The 20,774-nt window shown below is 40.7% G+C and overlaps 2 protein-coding genes across 8 annotated transcripts; both read right to left on the bottom strand.

Moving 5' to 3' along the window:
* Positions 1–621: 621 nt before the first annotated feature.
* Positions 622–11,733, bottom strand: LOC101063801 (carboxypeptidase Q). 6 transcript variants are annotated; one of them, XM_029838322.1, is made up of 13 exons: positions 11,433–11,733; positions 10,840–10,921; positions 10,106–10,247; positions 9,522–9,737; positions 9,317–9,433; positions 9,038–9,245; positions 8,719–8,926; positions 5,864–5,975; positions 5,541–5,632; positions 5,008–5,103; positions 4,788–4,893; positions 4,450–4,606; positions 622–674 (listed from the first exon to the last, which is right to left on the bottom strand). In XM_029838322.1, exons 3-13 carry the CDS (start codon positions 10,245–10,247, stop codon positions 632–634), a joined length of 1,497 nt encoding a protein of 498 aa, XP_029694182.1. In that variant the 5' UTR covers positions 10,840–10,921; positions 11,433–11,733; the 3' UTR covers positions 622–631. The 6 variants fall into 6 exon arrangements, with proteins under 6 accessions (XP_029694182.1, XP_029694184.1, XP_029694181.1 ...); XM_029838324.1 differs by lacking the exon at positions 622–674 and adding an exon at positions 1,069–1,102; XM_029838321.1 differs by lacking the exon at positions 622–674 and adding an exon at positions 1,178–1,238.
* Positions 11,734–12,893: 1,160 nt separating this feature from the next.
* On the bottom strand, positions 12,894–20,659 carry LOC101063580 (syndecan-2-like). 2 transcript variants are annotated; one of them, XM_029838326.1, is made up of 6 exons: positions 20,383–20,659; positions 20,262–20,285; positions 17,003–17,129; positions 15,536–15,726; positions 15,088–15,379; positions 12,894–14,996 (listed from the first exon to the last, which is right to left on the bottom strand). In XM_029838326.1, the coding sequence occupies exons 1-6, from the start codon at positions 20,440–20,442 to the stop codon at positions 14,833–14,835; spliced, it is 858 nt and encodes a 285-aa protein (XP_029694186.1). In that variant the 5' UTR covers positions 20,443–20,659; the 3' UTR covers positions 12,894–14,832. The 2 variants fall into 2 exon arrangements, with proteins under 2 accessions (XP_029694186.1, XP_003966085.1); XM_003966036.3 differs by lacking the exon at positions 20,262–20,285 and having other exon boundaries at positions 20,383–20,657.
* Positions 20,660–20,774: the final 115 nt, after the last annotated feature.

Below are 20,774 nucleotides of genomic sequence, written 5' to 3'. Positions count from 1 at the left end.
ACAAGCCTTTTATTAGGTGGTGCAACATGTGAACGATGGGCCAGATTCACCAATATGTTCTTAAGAATCTTCTTAGATTCGTTCTTAAGAAAACCCTATGTCGGATTCATCAACGCGTTCGTAAGCCCCAGAATTGTTCGCAGCTGTGTTCTTAGATTGATGAATGCCATCTGTTCGTAAATTGCGAGCGCGTGCCAGGTGAGTCTAATTAACATACGATTAGCACAAGTCACCGCCCACTAATGCCCAAAAAAGGAACTGCAGCAGGACCCTGTAGACAGAGCAAAAAGCAGCCAAATGCTCAAAGCTTGCCTCTCCACGCCTGATTTCTGACGCCGTGTTGAACAATCAAGAAAGGATGGCTAACACGCTTGATAAAATTGCCTCAACCCTGATGACTATAGCCAACACGCTTAAAGAAATCAACGAAAATGTAAAAAAATAAGAATGTATAAAAAAAATAAACGTGTAAAAGCTGTGCTCTGAAACCGGTCTCTCTTTTTTTTTTCTTTTTGAAGTGAATCAAGACTGTTAGACTGAAATTGTGACAATAATGCATTTTATTCACAAACGGGCAATTAATCGCGCTTGAACGTGAACCGCGTGCCTGCAGTCTGGCCCCATCATTGCGTCAGGAGTCAACAACCAGGGAGCCAGGGCATATCCTCGATCCCCTAATAAAATAAATCAAGATAAAATCAAATAAAAAGACAGTTTTGGCATGGTTTCCAATTTGGTTGATTAATGTTAAGTCATTGGCACATTTACGTAATTTTAAAATTCTCCGCAAATCACCAAAAATAGGGAATAAACAAATAAATAAATATGACAGAATTATCATTGTAATATTGAATTTTATTGAACTGCACAAGAGAAGAAAACACAACCATGCCAACATGTCGGCACTGAAATGTGCGTAAGAGTACTCCTGAGTGTTCGTAGGATTTGTTCTTACCTACGCATAAATCCAGGATAAGAAGAAATTGGTGAATGCCACAATCTTCGTAAAATGTTCGTAAGTGGGACTTAAGAACAAATTTGTCCGTAAGAACGTTTCGTGAATCCGGCCCGATGTCTCCAAAGTTACGTGTCACCTCTGACTCTGACTCATACAAACATGTGAAGACAGGAGGAAGAACGAAACAGGTCAGGGGTTCGTTTCCATGTTGGTTCACTCAGTGCGTGAGAGGCGTCAGAGAGTATCAGCGCCCCCTGCTGGGAACATCGCAGATGGCTCACTTTAAATGGGAAGAAAAAAGGTCCACAAAGCATTTCTCAAAGGTAAAATCGGGAAATAATAAATGAGTTTGTTCTTTACATTTAAAAATGTCATTAAAGCAGCTTTGTGTTTTTTTCTGTTCACAATCAAATCAAATATTACCTTCACGTCGAACTTAATTGCATAAGATTTATAAATTTATCTCAACAGTTGTCTGTGTAGATTCTGTTCTGAACAGTTGTTTTTTTTAACTTTATATAGGCAACTCTTTATATAGTTCCACCACATTCATCCAAGTCCTTTTCCCCTTAATTATAGGGAGAAACAAGATACAATATCAGAGCTAGTCACAGTTAGAATTGCTTGGTTTAAAATTGGAATTTTCATTGCAATTTTTAGAGAAAAATTGATTAAAAAAACATTGGGCCCGATTCACCAATATGTTCTTACGAATCTTCTTAGATTCTTTCTTAAGTTGTCCTTAAGAAGTTTTTTAAGAAAACCCTATGTCGGATTCATCAACGCGTTCGTAAGCCCCAGAATTGTTCGCAGCTGTGTTCTTAGATTGATGAATGCCATCTGTTCGTAAATTGAAAGCGCGTGCCAGGTGAGTCTAATTAACATACGATTAGCATAAGTCACCGCCCACTAATGCCCATAAAAGGAACTGCAGCAGGACCCTGTAGACGGAGCAAAAAGCAGCGAAATGCCCAAAGCGAAATGCCCAAAGCTTGCCTCTCCACGCCTGATTTCTGACGCCGTGTTGAACAATCAAGAAAGGATGGCTAACACGCTTGATAAAATTGCCTCAACCCTGATGACTATAGCCAACACGCTTAAAGAAATCAACGAGAATGTAAAAAAAGAAGAATGTAAAAAAAAATAAACGTGTAAAAGCTGTGCTCGGATTGTGACAATAATGCATTTTATTCACAAACGGGCAATTAATCGCGCTCGAACGTGAACCGCGTGCCTGCAGTCTGGCCCCATCATTGCGTCAGGACGCACAGCCTCACGGGGTTGTGGCTCTGTGTCCAAACACATCCAGCGCCCCTTTAACATGCCGATGGTGCGTTCAATGGTGGAGCGACTGCGCGCATGCATCTGATTGAATAAAACTCCTGTGGAGTCTGAGGGTTGGTCAGTGGTGTCAACAACCAGGGCATATCCTCGATCCCCTAATAAAATAAATCAAGATAAAATCAAATAAAAAGACAGTTTTGGCATGGTTTCCAATTTGGTTGATTAATGTTAAGTCATTGGCACATTTACGTAATTTTAAAATTCTCCGTAAATCACCAAAAATAGGAAATAAACAAATAAATAAATAAATATGACAGCATTATCATTGTAATATTGAATTTTATTGAACTGCACAAGAGAAGAAAACCCAACCATACCAACATGTCGGCACTGAAATGTGCGCAAGAGTACTCCTGAGTGTTCGTAGGATTTGTTCTTACCTACGAATAAATCCAGGATAAGAAGAAATTGGTGAATGCCACAATCTTCGTCAACTGTTCGTAAGTGGGACTTAAGAACAAATTTGTTCGTAAGAACGCTTCGTGAATCTGGCCCATTGTGTCCCTGACAAAATCTTGAGCAAGCTTGAATGGTTAAGCTTAAACTTCCTGGGATAAACGTCCTGTATTCCAGTCTTCTGTAAACAAATGCTGCATTTTGGTATAATGATATTTACCCATATTTAAAAAATATGTAAAAATATGAAAATGAAGATCTCTCTCTTTTAATGTTTTCCTGTCTTTCTTGGTCAATGATTACACTTATGGGGGTTACATGACATGATTGTCTATGCCTTTCTTACAAAATTGAAATGAAGATACATTGAAAACAAAATGAATGACGCGAGTGGGCACATTAATTTTATTTAGGGCATTAATAATGTTTACAGAACTGAGCTGCTTTCTTTGCTACTGCACCTCTTGCTTAAGTAAAGAGTCATCTCATTTAAAGAAAAATCACAAAAACGGTTGTAATTTAAAGCATCTGCGTTTATTAGCAAAGCGAATTTTAAAAATCCAGTAAAATTTACTACATTGCTCTCCTCTTCAGACATGCAAGATAAAGAGATAATAAAGAGTATTAAAAAAAAAAATCAAGATTATTTTGCAGCTCGTCCACACGGTGGCGCCCCACTCAACAAATCCCACATTCAGCCGTTTTGTGCTCTGAAGCGCAATACCACTTACTCCTCAGGCGTGTTTGATAACCACCTCCTGTGTCGACTTGTAACCTTACTTTCTCAACGAAACCAGTGCTCTATAAATTTGTTGACTTCCTCTTATGGGACTGTTGTTCTAAGGCAGAGCTTTGGGACGGACAATTCTGCACTAAAAGGATACATTTCTGGTCAGAACCAATGACCGTTCTGATGAATCTGGAGATGATCCCCCTCCTAAATTCATTTACCTTCTTCACATGAGGAAGGTTTTTTTCGGATGACAAGTTTAAAATAATTATGGACAGTGCGTGTGCGTCACACACAGGCGATCAATCCGTCCATAAAGTTTACACTTTAATGCTGGTGAAAACCTTCCAACTAAGATGATGGGAAGTGACTTCCTACAGATGATGCAGACAACATCTCTGTGCGTCACTTTGCTAACACAACTGTGTGTGAGTCACTTGAGACTGAGAAGTTGGATAGATATCAGGCTAAATGTTGCGCAGCTCTGTTTCAACACAGACATATGTCCATACAGGAATTTATGTGCACCGGCAGACTGACTAATCTTGACATCACCCTGATCCGGAGAGCTGACTTATCATTTTATGCTAACAGCATCCCAGCTCTGTGTGTGTGTGTGTGTGTGTGTGTGTGTGTGTGTGTGTGTGTGTGTGTGTGTGATACATCCACTGAGCCAACATTTCAGTGTCTGTTTCACATCTTTTCCATGACAGTCTGGCTTGTTCCCTTATCATCTTTCTCTATCATCTAAAGTAAAGACATTCAACCACTGGAATTTCAGGCAATGCGTGCTTACCCAACACATTTTGTCGTTCCTAAGTTTACCATTTGACTACAGATCAACATTTAACTTTTTTCCCCCCATGCTGGTCATAGTAAGAGTCATTGACCCAAGAACATTTCTCATCCTGCTTTCGGGTACATTGAAAATGAAATATATACATATTGTAATTTCAGTCATTTTATGTACATTATAAAAATGGTGAATTCCTTTCTTCACATCATTTCGTGTGCCAACTACCTGGGGAGCATGTCCTCAAGGTCAGCCACAACGTAAGCGACCACGGCCCACAGCGCGGAGCAGAGGTTCATGTCTCCAGGGTCCTGAACAGTCATGGTGTCACCTTCAGTGTGGTGGAACCAAAAGTACCGACTGTTTTCCACATGGAGGCTGGCACCTGAGTGACAGATGAAGGGGAGGGTGAAATATAATATGACAAACATGATAATCTACCAAACCGTCCCTGGCATTTTGGAAAGATACCTCAGTGTTGCGTAATTTCAAAGCACACCTCAATGCTACGTATGCTATGTAAAAGCTTCATTTTACATAAACTTAAAATATAGACAGCAACTCACCCGGTACCCCTGCCTTCATCCACAGTGCGATATCCGTCCCTTCTGCGCCCCCCTCCAGTTTGGTTGTATTAATGGGGGCCAATAATTTAACCACTTCCTCCATGATCTGTTATAATAAAGACACATTAAAGCACAATCCCTAACATATCACCCCTCTATCTTAAAGTTCTTGGTTCTATTTGGGATTCTTTCCTGCAAGGTCATCAACAGTCATCAGCACCTTTTTTGCTGCGTCAGAGCCGGAGAACTGCAGAGCCACTGGCGTAAAGGTGCCCATGTCAGACTCCATTATCAGGTCAAAGTTAGACAGGTTCCCCTGGAGTGGGAGAGGTCACAGAACGAGAAAATATAAAAAGGAGCACATGGAAAAGCAAGAATATAATTCTCCTCTCTCCATACAGGTCAAACTTAAAGAAAATCTGCTGCTTCACCAGTTAACTGTGAAATTATAACAACTGAAAGCTAAAAAGGTTTTTGGTGAACAGTTTGACGTCCAAGTGAAGCTGACAGTTGACATTTTAGGTTTGAAATGGCATTGTTAATAAATAGCTTGGGGCTCCATTATGACCAAAAATGTACTTTGTTTGGTCAGAATGACCTTTAACAGATGTGTTGTGATCACTGCATCATTAAAGTCTTTTCTATTCGTCCAGTGAGGCCTTGGAGGCAGCCAGAGATAAGTAATGTCACAATGCTTGCACAGCATTTATGATATTTCCTGTTATAATTTCCATACGGTACAATAAGCCGTACCTTGTGGAAATTATAGTACTGCTGCGCTCCGATTCCACCTTGCTCTTCAGCCGTCCACAACACCGTCCGTAGGGTCCTTCTTGGACGAAGACCTGGAGAACAAAACAACATTTTCTCTCTATATTAGACAAATGCACAAACTTCACTGAAAGTATTTCCCCTCTTACCCTCTGGTGTTATTACAGATTAGTACTTTTTAATCCGGTTGACCTCGGTCAAACAAACAGATTGCTCAAAGCTTGTGTAATACTTTGATATCTTCTTGTTGTTTTTTCTCCACTGGATGCCAGCACCCATGCATATATACACGTCTGCTGCTGTACCTAAGTCCTTGATCAGTGACAGCGCCTCCCAGGATATCATGGCTCCCCCTCCGTCATCCATGGCCCCTTGTCCAACATCCCAACTGTCCAGATGCCCGCTCAGTAAGACGACCTGGAAGATCAACACGACACAATGATTCCAACATAAAAACACAAAAAGGTGTGCGTCCGTAGCAAAGTGGTCATTGGTCCAGAACCAGAGCAGACAAAACAGTTTTAAACCCTTCAATGTGGCTGCATTTCTACTAGCAATGCTTTAATACGCCAGGATGGACTGATTGAAAAAGCAAAAGTCAGAGATAACACATCTCTGGTTCCAGGAATTTCAAGGACTAGGATTCCCATCAGCAACAAGCCTCTGACCTCATGTTCCAGGTCACAAAGCATTTTCTGACCATTTACTGGAGCAAGTCTCAGTCTGTACAAATACCAGGAGGCTGCACATTCCAGTCCACAAATCAACACGAATGCATATTTTGACTAACTTAGTGTCACTTTGTTGGCCTTCATGAAGTATATTTTTAGCATGACATTAAATCCATTAAATCAGTCGGATGCAGTGACAAGTCACCAGACGACAGGGCTGGAACTGGCCTACATCGATTAACAGCAACAAGCAAATAGGACCAACTTATTTTGGAATGGGGGTAGAAGCTAAAATATCCAAATATCCGGATGCTGAGATGAAAGCTGGGGCTTAAATGTCAAACCTGCATGCTGTGCCAAGGCACATCCACATGTTATCATAGGTTTTTGTATGTCAACGGTCTATTTTTCCCACTAACTTATATATTTTGATTAATAAACTGTCAACACCTTAATAAAAATGCTAATAATAATCAAATAATTATGATTAAACTACAGAATTATGAACAAAAGATCTGCACATAAGATAATTCAGATTTTCTTCAAATTGTGGAAGTGCAACAGGAAAAAAAAGTGGGCAATTCATCATTCTGAATATGACTATGAAAGGATAGTGTGGAAATGACTCATAAAACCACATTTAGATCTTTTTCTTGAGACACACACACACACAGTCATTCATGAAGCCAGAAATGAAGTCAAACATGTATTTTGTTCCTTTCCTCTTTTCTATAATGAACAACCACGCATTGGTTCCCAGGGCTAACACTCAGCAATGGTTCTCTAAAGTCAGTGCTTCTTGGTTTTTCGCTTCGCTGACCATCCCAAACACAACGCCCCCCCCCAAAAGAGACCAATGTTTAAAATATCCCTGTTTCCTATCAACATTTAAATGGGTCTAGTGTTGCATAGGAGTATGTTTCTTTCATTTTAATGAAACAATCCTGGGGAAGCCCCAGTAAAATACTGTCTTTCCCCTTTTAACAAAACACAGCTAGTCAGAAACACACCCAAACACACTTCCCTAACAGCAATGGCATGAACAAATTTTGGCTCATTTGGGTCATTTAGTGATCATCTTAAAAAACAAGTGCTACTGCTTAGCCGATGAAACGAGGACAATCCTTATCAGCAGAACGCTTTGCTCCTGCTTGTCATTCATGTTTACTCTGATACAGCTAACAAAAACCTTGAGCAAGTGTGTTTTAAATCCACTCTGCTGGTCTTACCAACACACCTTGGGGCTGGATATCAGTTAAGGTGTCCTGAACCTACTGCATTTTTTTCGGTCCTGTCCACTGAACACTCATTTACTCGCTCCCATACAAGCAGCATGTACCTGCATGCACTGCAGCTTTGTTTCGCAATATCTTCATTGCTTAATCAGGTTGTTCCTGTATGACAACTGTGCCTCTGGGCTAAATGTCCTTATTGGCTGCATTATGTGACGTTAGATGTATCTTCAACCTCTCCAAGCAACTGCGTGTGTTGCCCTTTAAAAACAAGTGTTACAAGCTGAGTCAAGTGAAGTGATAGGTATCTGACACTGAGCAGATAAGGACATCTTATAATGAAAACAGCCATCATCATTATTGCCTATGCTTAATGCAACAGCTTATAGAGTATGAAGCTATTGTTTATTGGAGTTACAAGCACAACACTTGTCATACCATGAAGGGATTAAATTTAACATTAGCAATTATTCTGTAATTTCAGTTGAGCTGCTTGGACTTGCAGTGATCTGTAAAAAAACAACACACAGCATGTTTTGGTTTAAGGTGATTAAATTCATCAATCAGCCGCAGCACTGAAACCACTGACAAATGAGGGGAACAGCTATAATCATGGTGGAGCAATGCAATTTTCTGCTGGGATATTTTGGTTCCAGGCATTCATCTCAGTTGTTTCTCTGTCAAGAACCACCCACCTCAGCAGTACACCCCCACTTTAATGGCATCACTGAAGTCACAGAGCCAAGGAGGGCACGGGGGCCAACTGAAACTTGAATATGTATTGTAATTTCAGGAGATAAATTTCAGGAAATTCAATTATAATATTCAATGTTTACTTGGGTAGTTCTTAATGTTGAGTTGCCATAAAGAGCTGGTTAATCCTGAATAACTGTCAGTGTCATTCCCCACAATTTTCAGAGAGAAGCTGAATGTCCACTGGAAAGATTAGATCACCCACACTGGCAGCATACAGCCAGACTAAACAGCTGTGGGAATATCTGGAATCAGCAAAAAAGAGACTACACTATTAATTCCCCCTCCGCCCTACCAAACCAAAAAAGACTGAAAGTCTGACAAATTAAGAGCGAGAGAGAAGAACTTAATAATAGAGCATGTTTTTGCTGAACACGACATCTGTTTCCCATAGATTTTTTGGAAGCCCACATGTTTTGGTCACTTTGAGTCACGAACACAGAGCTGATGACATGAGTGGACAAACAAACAAGGCGAGAACGTCTGTGATAGGAGAGGATTGACCTGTTCAGGGTGTTGCCAGCCTTTTATCTCAGCAACTGTGTTGAAGGAGTCAACGTCCGGCAGGGTTCTGGCTCCCATTGTGAGTTTGACCACGATCTTCTGCCCCCTCTGTGCTATACGCCACATCAGCTCAGCATCCTCTATGGTGATACAGGCTGTAGGAATTTGTTTCACTCCTTCCTGGTAGTCCTGCCAGCCTGTGTGAGGACTACAGAGAGAGAAAATATAGCCACTATATGTGTCACTATATGTGTTTCCATAAAATATTTGAGGATGAAAAGACTTCTCTAAATATAAATACAGAGTATAGTCATCATACCTGTTGATCGATAATGGTGTGATGGATCGAATGAGCGTAGCCACTGCTCCTACTTTAGCTGCCTCAGAGGCGCCATATTCTCGGTAAGCCACAGTCTCGCCGTAGCTGACAAATGGCTGGTTGAACACCACTATCTTTCCTTCTGCATCACTTGCTCTCTGCTTCAGTTCCTCAAAAGATTTAACCACTAACACTTCCGCCTGGATGCCTGATGAAATTATCGTGAGGTATTAGAGCTGCAACAGATACAGTTGAGACAATAATCAGGAAAGTCCTTACCATCAGGTGGAGTCCCCACACTGCTGCCCAGGCCCAGGATAGCCAGGTTTTTAGCCCTAGGTACAATCATCTCCGCACTTTCCTTCCCTCTCACCCAATGTGGAATTTTAACAGGCTCTAAAGAAGAAAGTGACACATGTGTTGTTTAATTTCAACAAACCCCTATCACATCTGCACCCTGTTGGAAACAACAGTCCTAACTCACCCAAATGTACATCCAGCCCATCCTTTGTCATAGCACTGTACATGTATTTGATAGCCCTATCCAGGTTGTGTGAACCACTGACACGGTTCCCAACGGTGTCAGTGAAGTCTGCCAGTCGTCTGTAAGAGCGGTTCTGGGCGACTCCAAACACAGCCAGATCAATGATCTGTTTGGCTACACCAGTATATCCTGCAACTTCTGCGGCTATATTAGAAACTGGGTTTATGGAGAAAGATAAACACACAAGCAAAAATGTTAAGCCATACCAAAATCAATGGCAAAGTTCTAAAAAAAATGTGGTTCTGTTAGATAATCTACCCCAAAATTCACTTCATAGCATACAGTAAAATTATATGACAAAGACAAGAAATGCAGTTAATACACTGATACTACAATAAACAAACTGTATTGGTGATATTTATTATATATATTGTATATTATTATATATTGTATTTTCAAATCTAGTAATATAGTTTGTGACTAATTCCACCATACAAATACAGATCCAAATTAAAATAAGCTTCAATCAACCCTAGTTTCATAATATGTTTGTTTGGTTATGTACTGTGGATGTGGAAGAGTACCATTCTTTGCACCTTTATTGGGCATGGGCCTGGCTCCATGGCTCATGGTCCGAGCAGGGGGGACATGACAGTCACTCAAAGACAGCAAGGACAGAAAAAGGAAGCTGGAGAGGAGGATATGGAGTACAGCCCTACGGAACATCTGCAGAGAAAAAACAGTATTAACAAAAACACCTGTCGCTACCAACAATTTAGTTACAATAGTCAAATGTCATTTTTATGAAGTCAGAACTGACTGTAAATTACTCAGTTGTATAGAAATCTCATGTTAGATAATGAATAAATTAAACTTCTGCTAGACACTCCACCTAATTCTACCAATTTAGCAGCATTGCTCAGTTTAAAAATCCACGATTTAAGACTGGATGTGTTTTTATGTTTAGAAAATATGATAAATTGAACTATATCATTTTTAAAGGAACACACATATACAGTAAACATACCAAATTATTGCCATGATATAGTAATTCCAACGCCTCTGTAGATCTTTGCAAATTGCATCAACACCCATATATTTACAAGTGGTTTTTATCCTCATTTTTCTGTAAATCCCAAAGAGTACATTCTTAAATAACCGGTTGTATTCACTGTGAGAAACTTAGTTTGTAAATAGTTAAATAGTTCCTTTGCTCTGTGACTATCTGGGACAGTTGCTTTTCTGCAGAAACCTGCAGAATATTGCAAACAAGTTGAAGAACTAATTGGAAAAATAATGACATATATGGTCCACCTACCTTAGTCCAAGCTGATTATTCCTTCTGATACCACATGTAAGTGTAAGATTCTTACTGGTCCAGCCTCCAACTCAAAATATACCTTCATTAGTGACATAAATTAAAAAGCAATTAGGTCATCAACATTGGTTCTTGAACATCTTAAAAATCTTGGCTTTTACCTACTGTGATTGTATTAAAATGCAATTCAAATGTGAATACGTGAAAGATGACAATCCTGCCATAATGGGACTTATTTATAGGTTATTTATAGGTTAGTATTATTATGCATGTTTAATAGTTTCATTTTCACACTTTGGGCGTACAATTTCCCCAGATGCTATTTAGTAGCCACTATACTGCCTGACTGCGAAGACATTTGATAGCTTTGCCTGTTGTGTTGCATCATGATTGACCACAATCACGACCAATCGACACTTCAGATGTCAGAAGACTTTATTTGTTGTGCATAACGGTACAGTTTCTTGCAGTATATAAGATGTCTCTTCTCCTCGTCAAAGACAATCGAATCGTGCAACCTGAAATACAGGAAGCGTCTAAGCCCCCGCATGAAACATCCCTTTTCATGCTGCTACATTTTGGCTGTTCCTTACCGGACTGGATGTATCTGTCCTGACCTCTTCTATCAGTACCTGTCGTATTACTCTCTTCGGAAACTACCTGAAGTTACTTCGCCTTGCTCCGTGTTACTACAATGTAATAACACAGGAAAGGGGGGACAGGGATCGCATTTATCGTTTAGGCAAATTCAGGCGAAATTTCTAGGGGCCCCAATCATCTGATAAAGTCAAATTATTACGGATTAATTCGATTCAAAGCAACTATTTTAGTTCTAATTCAAGTGTATAAACTTAATCTGCTTTATTGTTTCGACGCCCCCCTCCTCTCTTATGTAATGGTCAAGTCTATCTTTTTACTGCGCATGTGCAGACTTCAGGGGAAAAACTTGTTTGTGCGGTTGTGAGGCGCAAGAAGTTACCCCGGCGGAGGGTATTACAGAGCCCTTCTGGTGACATTTATCAGAAAATTGCGTGGCTACAAGATAATTAAACTTCAGTCGCGGGATGGTTGTCTCTGTGGATTTAAAAAGTTATGCTGTCTATAATTCATGAAAGCCTGCTACATCTGTCCGATCCGCGACAGCCACTATGACGCCTGGGTCGCTGCTTGTGTATGCAGCTTCCAGCCAAATTATTTTACACGAAAATTGATCCACGGAACCACTGATACGGATTTCATATGACTTTGACTTGTAAGAATCGATCAGCAAAGTGCGGCCTGTGGTTCAGTCCTTCCAGCTGTTGAATGATGACATCTATGACTTCTGGATATCATATGGTCGAAGCCCATCCATTTCGAGCAGCCGAATTTAGTGACCTAAAGATGTCATTGTAATTCATTCCTAAATGAGAATATAATAAAAACAATTCAAACTTGCTGTCAGCATCAGCAGAGGTGGGTACAGTAGAGGCAAGTGTGATGCTTTTCATCAAGAAGATGTGAGTATTAAAGCGGTCCAAATGGTAAACTACATTAAATGCTGATTAATGTTCTTTTCAATTCCACTAAAAGCGATGACTCAGAATGAGACAGTGATGGATTCAGGGGAAAGTTAGTCTGGCTCTAAGTATGATTAAGAGGCAGATTGTGAGGCTCCATCACCATCGGCAGTTTATAAATCTGTGTTCCCCACTTGAAGATGATCATAATGGACAGGAAGACAAAGGGAGATAAAGAAAACATCCAAAAAAAGGAGGAAGGAGAAGATAAAGGTGCATTTGATAAAATTGCACTGTTTAAATGGGTCTTCTCACAAAAATCTCCATCAGGGCTGAGATGTCATTGGACAAGCCCAGTGTCCTTCATGAAAATCAATCACTGGGTCACCTTTCATGTCTCAGAAATGGTCAATGATTATTTAGAATGTACAAAGTACAGGCTAAAAATGTTTGCTGACCGACCAGGATGAATGAGTGACAATGAAAATGAGCTCATGAACTGTTCAGATCGATCTTAAAACAATAAACACCATTCTTAAACTGAAACCAGTCAAATTAAAACTTAAAATAAAATGTTTATTTAATTCATTGGGGAAGGGGCATTTAGAAAAGTTATACAACTAATTATGACAAAGAAAAGAAATTGAACCAAAGCTCGTCACTGAAAACAAGGATAAAACAAGAAGAGCAATAGGAGCTAAATACTGTATAATGATTTATCACCAACATATTACACTGGATTATATTCTACGCAAATATAAATTAATGCACATAAATTATACCAGTAACATATTTAAATTAACAGATTTGTCTTCACCTATGAATTATGAGCAAGTGCAAACCTCGTCTTAAAACTTAATTTTGGTTGATTCAACTGACTGCATTTTCAGGTGAATCTTGTAAAAGCACAGTAAACAGGAAAAAGAGTTTGAGGTACTGACAGTTTGTGGTGTTGCTAGATCGTCCCTTTATCTGGTTTGTGTTTGCACTTATACTTTCAGCAGTATTTTCCGTGGAAACTGTTGTGTAACACAGAAGGAAAAAAGACCATTATCCTTGCGGAAGTTACAGAAAAGAGAAATCAAACAATCAGACAAAACAACTGCTGCTACATTTGCTAACACACTAATCTAATATCAAATAAAGCAGCACAATCCCACAATGTGACTCCAGTATTAGATTTTAAAGAAAACAAGTGGAAACTGGTCTTTGCTGCTTTGACAATCAAATGTGGATTTTAAAAAATATATTCGACCCCTATAAAGGTTACCATTTTGAGGTTGTATCACATTTCTATTTCCAAGACTGATGTGACAAATAGTTGCACAAAATGAGAAGTATAGGTTTAAAATTCAGAGGCTATACTTAAGGCAAATCGTCTTTATTATAATATGTACATATTAACAGGGTGTACTTTGGGTAAAGATATATGTCGATGGGGAATACGACCCTGTTGATTCAATGTTGTTCTGCGTGTCTCTAAAACTCTTGCTTCTTTGGCTGGTTGAGGCAAAGACCAACAGGGAAGAGGGATAAAACCATCTCAAACCCAGTTGTGTCAAATTTAAAAGAGAATAAATAAACCAGTTTAGCAAACTCCAGACCACTTCTTTGATTTTCACAGCTGTGTCAGCAGTTTCACATGGCGGAACCCCAACTATGAGCCGTTAAAATCTTGGACTGAAATCATCCCTTTAATTCCAAATATGCTACTGTAGCTGCACAGTGGATATTCTGAAATAAATGCAGCTTCCAGATTACAGTGTTGTCTCTGATTTAGTAATCGTGTCTATGTGCTTAGTCAAAGTCACTGAATAGGACCATTTTTGCATATTTCTCCGAGAACAGACTCAAGGTTGGGGGGGCTTTTAAGGCTTTGACTCACTACGTTATCATGACAAGAGACATCACCTTTATAAAACGTCTTACAGAAATATAATCTCTAACAACTGAAAAGGCACATTTAATGGTAGATCCATCTTCAAAGTGTCACATATCAAAGTCAAAAAAAACAAAAAGTACCTGCAGAGTAACAATCTCTCATACCAATACTGGACAGCATCTAAAAAACCGTACGCATTGTTAAAAAAAAACAAAAAAAGATTCATTCAACGTAATCGTACAGGAAAGGAAATGCAACAATCAAGAGGTTATAGGTCATCTTTGGATAATACTTTAAACATGTGGTGTGATTTTTATTAATGGCATGTGTTAACCTTTCGGATGTGTAACAGAAAAAGCTGGACTGGGACAGATGATCTTTCTGTCTAACCTGGGCTCCTCAGCTCAGAGAGGTGATGGGGGTTTAAAGGCACGGTCGATGGCTGAAAAGATGACATTTCCTGATCCCTGGTGATACTCTAGGAAGAAACTAGAATAGTCTGATGGGAATGTTTTTTGATAAATTAATTGGATCCCTTATGACCTCTCTTTGCAAACCCTGAACCATGTATTGGTAGGACATTTTCAATTTTTAAAGCCCTTATTATTCAGGTTAGGCATAGAACTCCTTGGTGGGGGCTTTGTGATACTGTGCATTGGAAAGTTTGGTGTCTCCCAGGTCATAACTGCCTTCATCCTTCTTCTTCATGCGGTAGGCCAGGAGGAGGAGGAGGAAAACGGCACAAAGGAAACCAACTACTCCACAGGCTATTACAGCTGGAGAGAGCAAGAAAGGGAATTAAAACCTCCACACTCGATGGAAAATGTATTCACGAAGTCTTTATAACCTATTAGAAACCAGACTCACCTGCCAACACCTCTGTCCGCTCCCACAGATTCTCTGAAGTCACCTCCTCAGGACGTTGGCTGTCGTATATCCTGCTGCCTCGACCATTACTGGGCACAATTTCATTCTCAATGTGCTTATGCTGGTCGCCATCGTCTTTGGGCGTGGGCAGTTGCCATCTGTCCAGACTGTTATCCCCATCGGTTTCTTTGGGGACAATGACGTCGGTGCTGAATCTGGTGGTTTCAGCGGGAGGCGGGCTGCTGGGACTAGTTCTAACAAACCTGTCAGCTGCTGGGTCAACAGTCGCCACCTGGAATAATACACGCATTGGTTCCAAATTTGTTATAGGAGGAAGTAAAAATGTTCTTTTAGCAGTTTCAGTAACAACTCTTCAACTCCATACTGTAAGTTGGAGTTTTAGTTCCTGCTCAGTATCCACAAGCACTACGAAGTGACTCTACATTACCTCCTCATTTTTGTTGTCCGATTCCTTTGGTGTAGTTGATAGATGCTGGCTGTCTGCTGCTGTGGATTGTGGGTTGTCAGGGAAACCTGCGGTCGTTGGTTTTAATTCAGGAACCACTTCACTGGAAACGGTGCTCGACATGTTGCGCAACTTCACAAATTCCTCTTTTTGATTCATCCAGTCTGTAAACGCTGAGGAAATAATCACCACAAAAGGGATTCATGATTGGGATTTGTGCAGGCGTTTTCATTCAAAACTATCAATGTAATGAGAGAAAAGGAAATGACAGCTTTTAAAACACTTCCCTGAAGACTGAACGGTCATGAACGCATTTCAAAGCATCCAAACACATTTAGAAACACTGTTTTTGTAGATTAGTGAAACCAGACCGATGCAATTTGTTAATTTTAAAACTATTACTATTATGACCTCAATAAATTCTATGAGTCACGGTGACATAAAGAAGAGTCAGTGATAATAAAGGCCATCTGACAGCTGTGCCCCTCCAATAAAAGCTCACCTGCTTAACTCCACCACCCCTCAGGACAAACATCTGGCACATCGTCACTGCTTCTGTCTGAATATACAATCACGTCTACGCTGTGTGCTGCTCATTCTTTTGCCACATGTTATACACACAGCAATGGTGGAAAAACAGACAGACTTTGGAGAAACCGTTGCAAAGGCTGTAACAACATTTTCTGCCCCTTCCATTAACTTAATAAACAATATATTGTTGATATTTTCAGAGGACAACTTCAGACTCATCTTTTTACTTTAGCTTTTTATGAATGCTAACAGTTCTCTTAACCTAATTTGAATGAATCTGCATTTATCCTTGCACTCTTCTATTTTGCTTTGCTTCTCTTAGAAAATACTTTTTAAAATTCTGTCACCTGATGCTCTTTTACTCATTACGTGAACTCAAGAAAAATGAATTCCTGCATCAGTTCGTTTGCAGTCCACATGTGTGAGGATGCCTTAGGTCAACCCTGAGAATGAATTCATGAATGCCAGCGAGCCTTTGTGATCCGCTACATTTCACTCATATTTTGTCACCCTGGAAGCAGAAACGTCCCACTGAACTGTTTCCTAACAGTTTGCTGTGTGTGGCAGCATCTGATAGGAATGTAGGGAACATTGTGAAAGTATTTTCTGAAGGGACACAGAGGCCGCTGCGATGCTGATTCAGAATGTGTACACAGTAATGTCAAAGTACTGTAGTAATAAGTGCGGGTGTGTCCTCATGTCAGTCTGTTACTGTTTGAACAATTGTGGGGGGTGGGAGGGCTTTTCCTTTATTACCTGCTTGAAATCTTTCATTACTTTTCTTGGTTTCTATCTATAAAGCACTTGGTCCTGCTTGCTGTACAAAAAGTGCTTTACAAATAGAATTGATTGATTGATGCTAATTAACCAGCTCCAAAAAGATGAATGGTTTGAAAACAGACCCGGGGGTTTTCTTACCATAGTCTCCAGATCCAGAGCCTGAACCATCGTCTTCACCGTCTTCATCATCCACAGGGAAGTTGCCTGAAGTTCTGCCCTCCAGGTACAGATCATCTGTCGTGAGGCTGGGGGACCGTGCAGAGACCTACAAGAGGGTAGAAAATTACAGATATTATTCAAGCGTTAAAGACAAAAAGAGAGAGAGAAAATGAACAGAGCTCTTTTATCACTCTCCCCAGAATTCTTTCCACTAATCAAAAGCATGTGAATGTCTCCTCAGTTGAGGAGTAAGACAATACCCCTCACAAGCAGTGACCTAAGCTGTCCAAGTATGCAGTTTAACTGAGGTGTGTATAGTATCCATACTGTAACATGTATTGTAGAAAAAGGCCCCGGTCTCTTTTTGATTTCAGTGGTGGTCGTAATTCTTGATGCTTTGCAGAACAGAGGGGGGGGGGGGCAGCTTCAAAAGATCAGTGGTTAGACAGGAAAACCGGTTTCAGACTTAGAAAAGCCTCCCACCAACTCAAAGGCCACATCGGAGAATGTAAGTGAAACCAAAGTCCCCATCGCACTGCCGAACATATACTGACAGAGGAAACTGGGCCCCAACCAATGAAAACACAAAGGGGGACTCAGCCATACTTTTCACACACATGTGCTTTTGCACTGAAAAATCAGAGGAGCGATAATAGAAAATGAAAACGAGGGAAAGGCTGGCAGATGTTGGTGGAAAGAGCGACAGACATGGGGAATATGGTCCATCGAGACCCGGAGCATGTCTGGTATGTATACTATGCTGCCTCTAACACAGGTGCTGAGAGCTGGAGAAAAGAAGGAGAATCCAGGAAAGAAGAGGGATGGTCAGCGCTGCTTGTTTCTCATAAAACAGGTGGTGTGACAGGAGACGGTGAGTGAGGGCAGCGTGCTGCTGGAGCCTTCAGCAAAGCTTCAGCAAAGCTAAAGAAAAACAACTTTCTTTGGTGGCAACAGATGGGAATAATGTTAAAACCCAAATCCGCCACAATGTATGCTGTAGCTGTTTGCATGTGGCAGCCAAAAGGATAAAACACCATTTAGATCTATTTCCTTTGCAACGTTCCACATGGTAATTTCCCAACCCACAGGTGTTATTCAGTGTGGTGAAAGAGTCCAAAAGGGACAATATTCCAATCATTTTCCAAACGTCACCAGCATCTCATTGCTTTTGGTGGCATGTTTGACCACAGGCTACAACACCAGAGGCAACTGCACATGATTTACATAAATTAAATCACTAAAAACATTTAGCGCCGAGGTGATTTTCCTCTTCATCTATACAATCCAAACAAGGATTTAGAAACATTTCTTAAAATAAAAACACCAAACGCTGACAAAATGACTCCAAACAAAGAAAAAAAGCTCTATATGACAAAGTGTTCATCACTGTAACTGGAAAATCAATCTTTGATAACCGACTATTTATGTGCATGTGTCAGACAAAATGAATCCCTTATTCGCTTTTGTTCCCTCAGGGAAGCGAAGCATCAAGACTTATTATGTGTCCGAGTCACTGAAGGGTTACACACATCTGGAAACACGTGTCTATCATCCACACAGACAACACAACCATCTGGCGTTCCGGCGCTTTGTCCAAGTGGAGACAGTTTTCTGGGGAGGGGAAAAAAAAAAAACCCTGGTCAAAGCAATAAAACACTACCGTCTGTCAAGAGGAACGCCGTTTGAGCGCAATATTAAAGCTTGGACAATCAACAAGTCCATATTTCTTGCCTCTGCAAGATTAGAATTATGACAGTCAATTTCCCCATTGAGACAGAAGTCAGTGATACGGAGGGAGCAGCGGGGAGGTTGTGCAACAAGCAAACAAGCAGCCAGGCTGTCATCACATCTACAGAGCAGCGGAGACAGAAGGCTGTGCTCGAGGGGGTGTTTGAGCAGGGTTTGGACTGTTGCATGGATCTACTTAACAGCCGGTACAGTGGAAAAGAGGAAATCAGCTTTCCCTCCACTGCTTACATCTCAAACCCCACCTTTCCGTTGTAAGTTAGCACGGCTTAATTTGAACACGAGGATCGATAATAAAGAAACCAGGGGGCACAATCTTCCGACCTAATTGGGAAAACTACGTGCGTGCAGCTCCGTGCCTGTCTGAACAAGCCCAGTGGGACTCACAGTGAGTCATCCATCCATAAAATAACACCACTGACTCACCAAATCTCACAAGCTGGAAGCACGTTCCGACATCCCATCTTCAGATGTGAGCGGCTCCACGGACCGGACAGCCAGTAATTCAAAAGCCACCGTTCAAACGTACTGTAACTTATCACACCCTGCAATTTAGAACTGAAGTCTGAAGCACGAGATGAGAGAGGCACAGAAACAGGCGCAGAGCACAATGAGACTGCTATCCCTCGTGCATTTATCCGATTTAAGCTTTAATCAACTCCCCTCATTTCCCAAATATCATACAGCAAATGGTTACAATCTGTTTAGTTTCTCCTACGCAGTAAGAGTTTAAGGGCTCTCCCCCTTTCACAATGCAGGAGTTCATAAATCACAAATATCACGTATTCCTGTAGAGGTGTTGAAATTCCCTGGCTGCGAATTTTGGGAATTTTGCAGCCAATAAATCATACAAAGGGGATATTTTTTTGACGTGTGTGACGATCTGCAGAGCTCTGCTGTAGCTTGTCATTTCCAGGTGTTTTCCTGCTTTACTGAGAGAAAACACACGCGCGCACACACACACACACGCACGCACGCACGCACGCACACAGCTAAAGGGAAATATCTGGCCTTGCTGCTTTGTTCAAGGCTATTGTGATGATATTCCGTATTCAAGGCAGTTTTGCGCTTAATGTTTCATTTCTAAAATATGAAATTTTAAAATCTGACCCCCTTGATGTGTGGATGAAAAATACAGGGCAGTTACACGTTGGTGAGGTTTGTCAAACCTGTGTGGAAAGTTGACACTAACCAACCGCCTGAACCTGTCGTGATTCCACCATTTACCAAGAGATCTAAAGCAGCATTACAGCCGCCACAAAGGTTTTCTCGACTGAATAATATTGAATTTTGAAGAGAAATTTTGAACATTGTTTTAAAAGACATTTACGTTTTACTTAAAAAGACATTTCATTTTCCTAAAATATAAATGCTGCAGAAATAAAACACCAGAAAAACTATATTTAGATCATTTACAACACTCCCCCCAATTATTAGGAATTTGGGATGAAAACCACAAAAACAACGGCGGGTTTTAAAAGGCGGCTGTTACCGAACGATGTCTTCGGTAAACTACCTAAACGGATAAATAACGCCGTTGTCGGGAGAAAAACGGTCAAAAACACAGATTAGATGAAGTGTTGGAAGTTTTGAATGAAATAAGAGAAACTCACAGTTTCAGCCACGAAGACCGTCGCGAGCCCCACGAGAAACAACAGCCGAAGATTCTTCATTTCAACTTCAAAAGAAACCGCAAATTATGGCGAATCTGTCCACTTGAACAAAATAAGTCGAGCTGGGTGTAACTAAAGACGCCTTTTTTCCAAACCGAAACGCTTAGTGCTCGTTAATTTTTCGATGGTAAAGTCCTTTAAGTCTCGGGACTTTAATGGTCGGCTCCTGGACGCGCACTGCCGCGAGGCTCCTCGCGAGGCAACGTTGTTTGGTCTGGAGGAGCAGCGTGACTGCGCGGTGACGTCACCACGGCGTGACGCTGATTGGGGCGCAGCGCCTATATTACCGGGGGCGTTCTCTCCATGGAGACGCGTTCAGGACTATGGACAAA

This window comes from Takifugu rubripes, chromosome 7 (genome assembly GCF_901000725.2).
Source record: "Takifugu rubripes chromosome 7, fTakRub1.2, whole genome shotgun sequence".
Taxonomy (NCBI): domain Eukaryota; kingdom Metazoa; phylum Chordata; class Actinopteri; order Tetraodontiformes; family Tetraodontidae; genus Takifugu; species Takifugu rubripes.
Note: the sequence above shows the minus strand (reverse complement) of the source record. Positions and strands in the feature narration are given on the sequence as shown.

Bases quoted from the DNA above. Each gene is read 5' to 3' on its own strand.
- LOC101063801 (XM_029838321.1), bottom strand. From the start codon at position 10,247: ATGTTCCGTAGGGCTGTACTCCATATCCTCCTCTCCAGCTTCCTTTTT. The intron at 9,246-9,316 runs GTAAGGACTTTC...TAATTTCATCAG, and splicing joins TGTGGGGACTCCACCTGATG to GCATCCAGGCGGAAGTGTTA. The intron at 4,607-4,787 runs GTGAGTTGCTGT...TCTGTCACTCAG, and splicing joins GATGAAGGCAGGGGTACCGG to GTGCCAGCCTCCATGTGGAA.
- LOC101063580 (XM_029838326.1), bottom strand. From the start codon at position 20,442: ATGAAGAATCTTCGGCTGTTGTTTCTCGTGGGGCTCGCGACGGTCTTC. The intron at 20,286-20,382 runs GTGAGTTTCTCT...TTATCCGTTTAG, and splicing joins CGGTCTTCGTGGCTGAAACT to GTAGTTTACCGAAGACATCG. The intron at 15,380-15,535 runs GTAATGTAGAGT...GTATTATTCCAG, and splicing joins CGGACAACAAAAATGAGGAG to GTGGCGACTGTTGACCCAGC.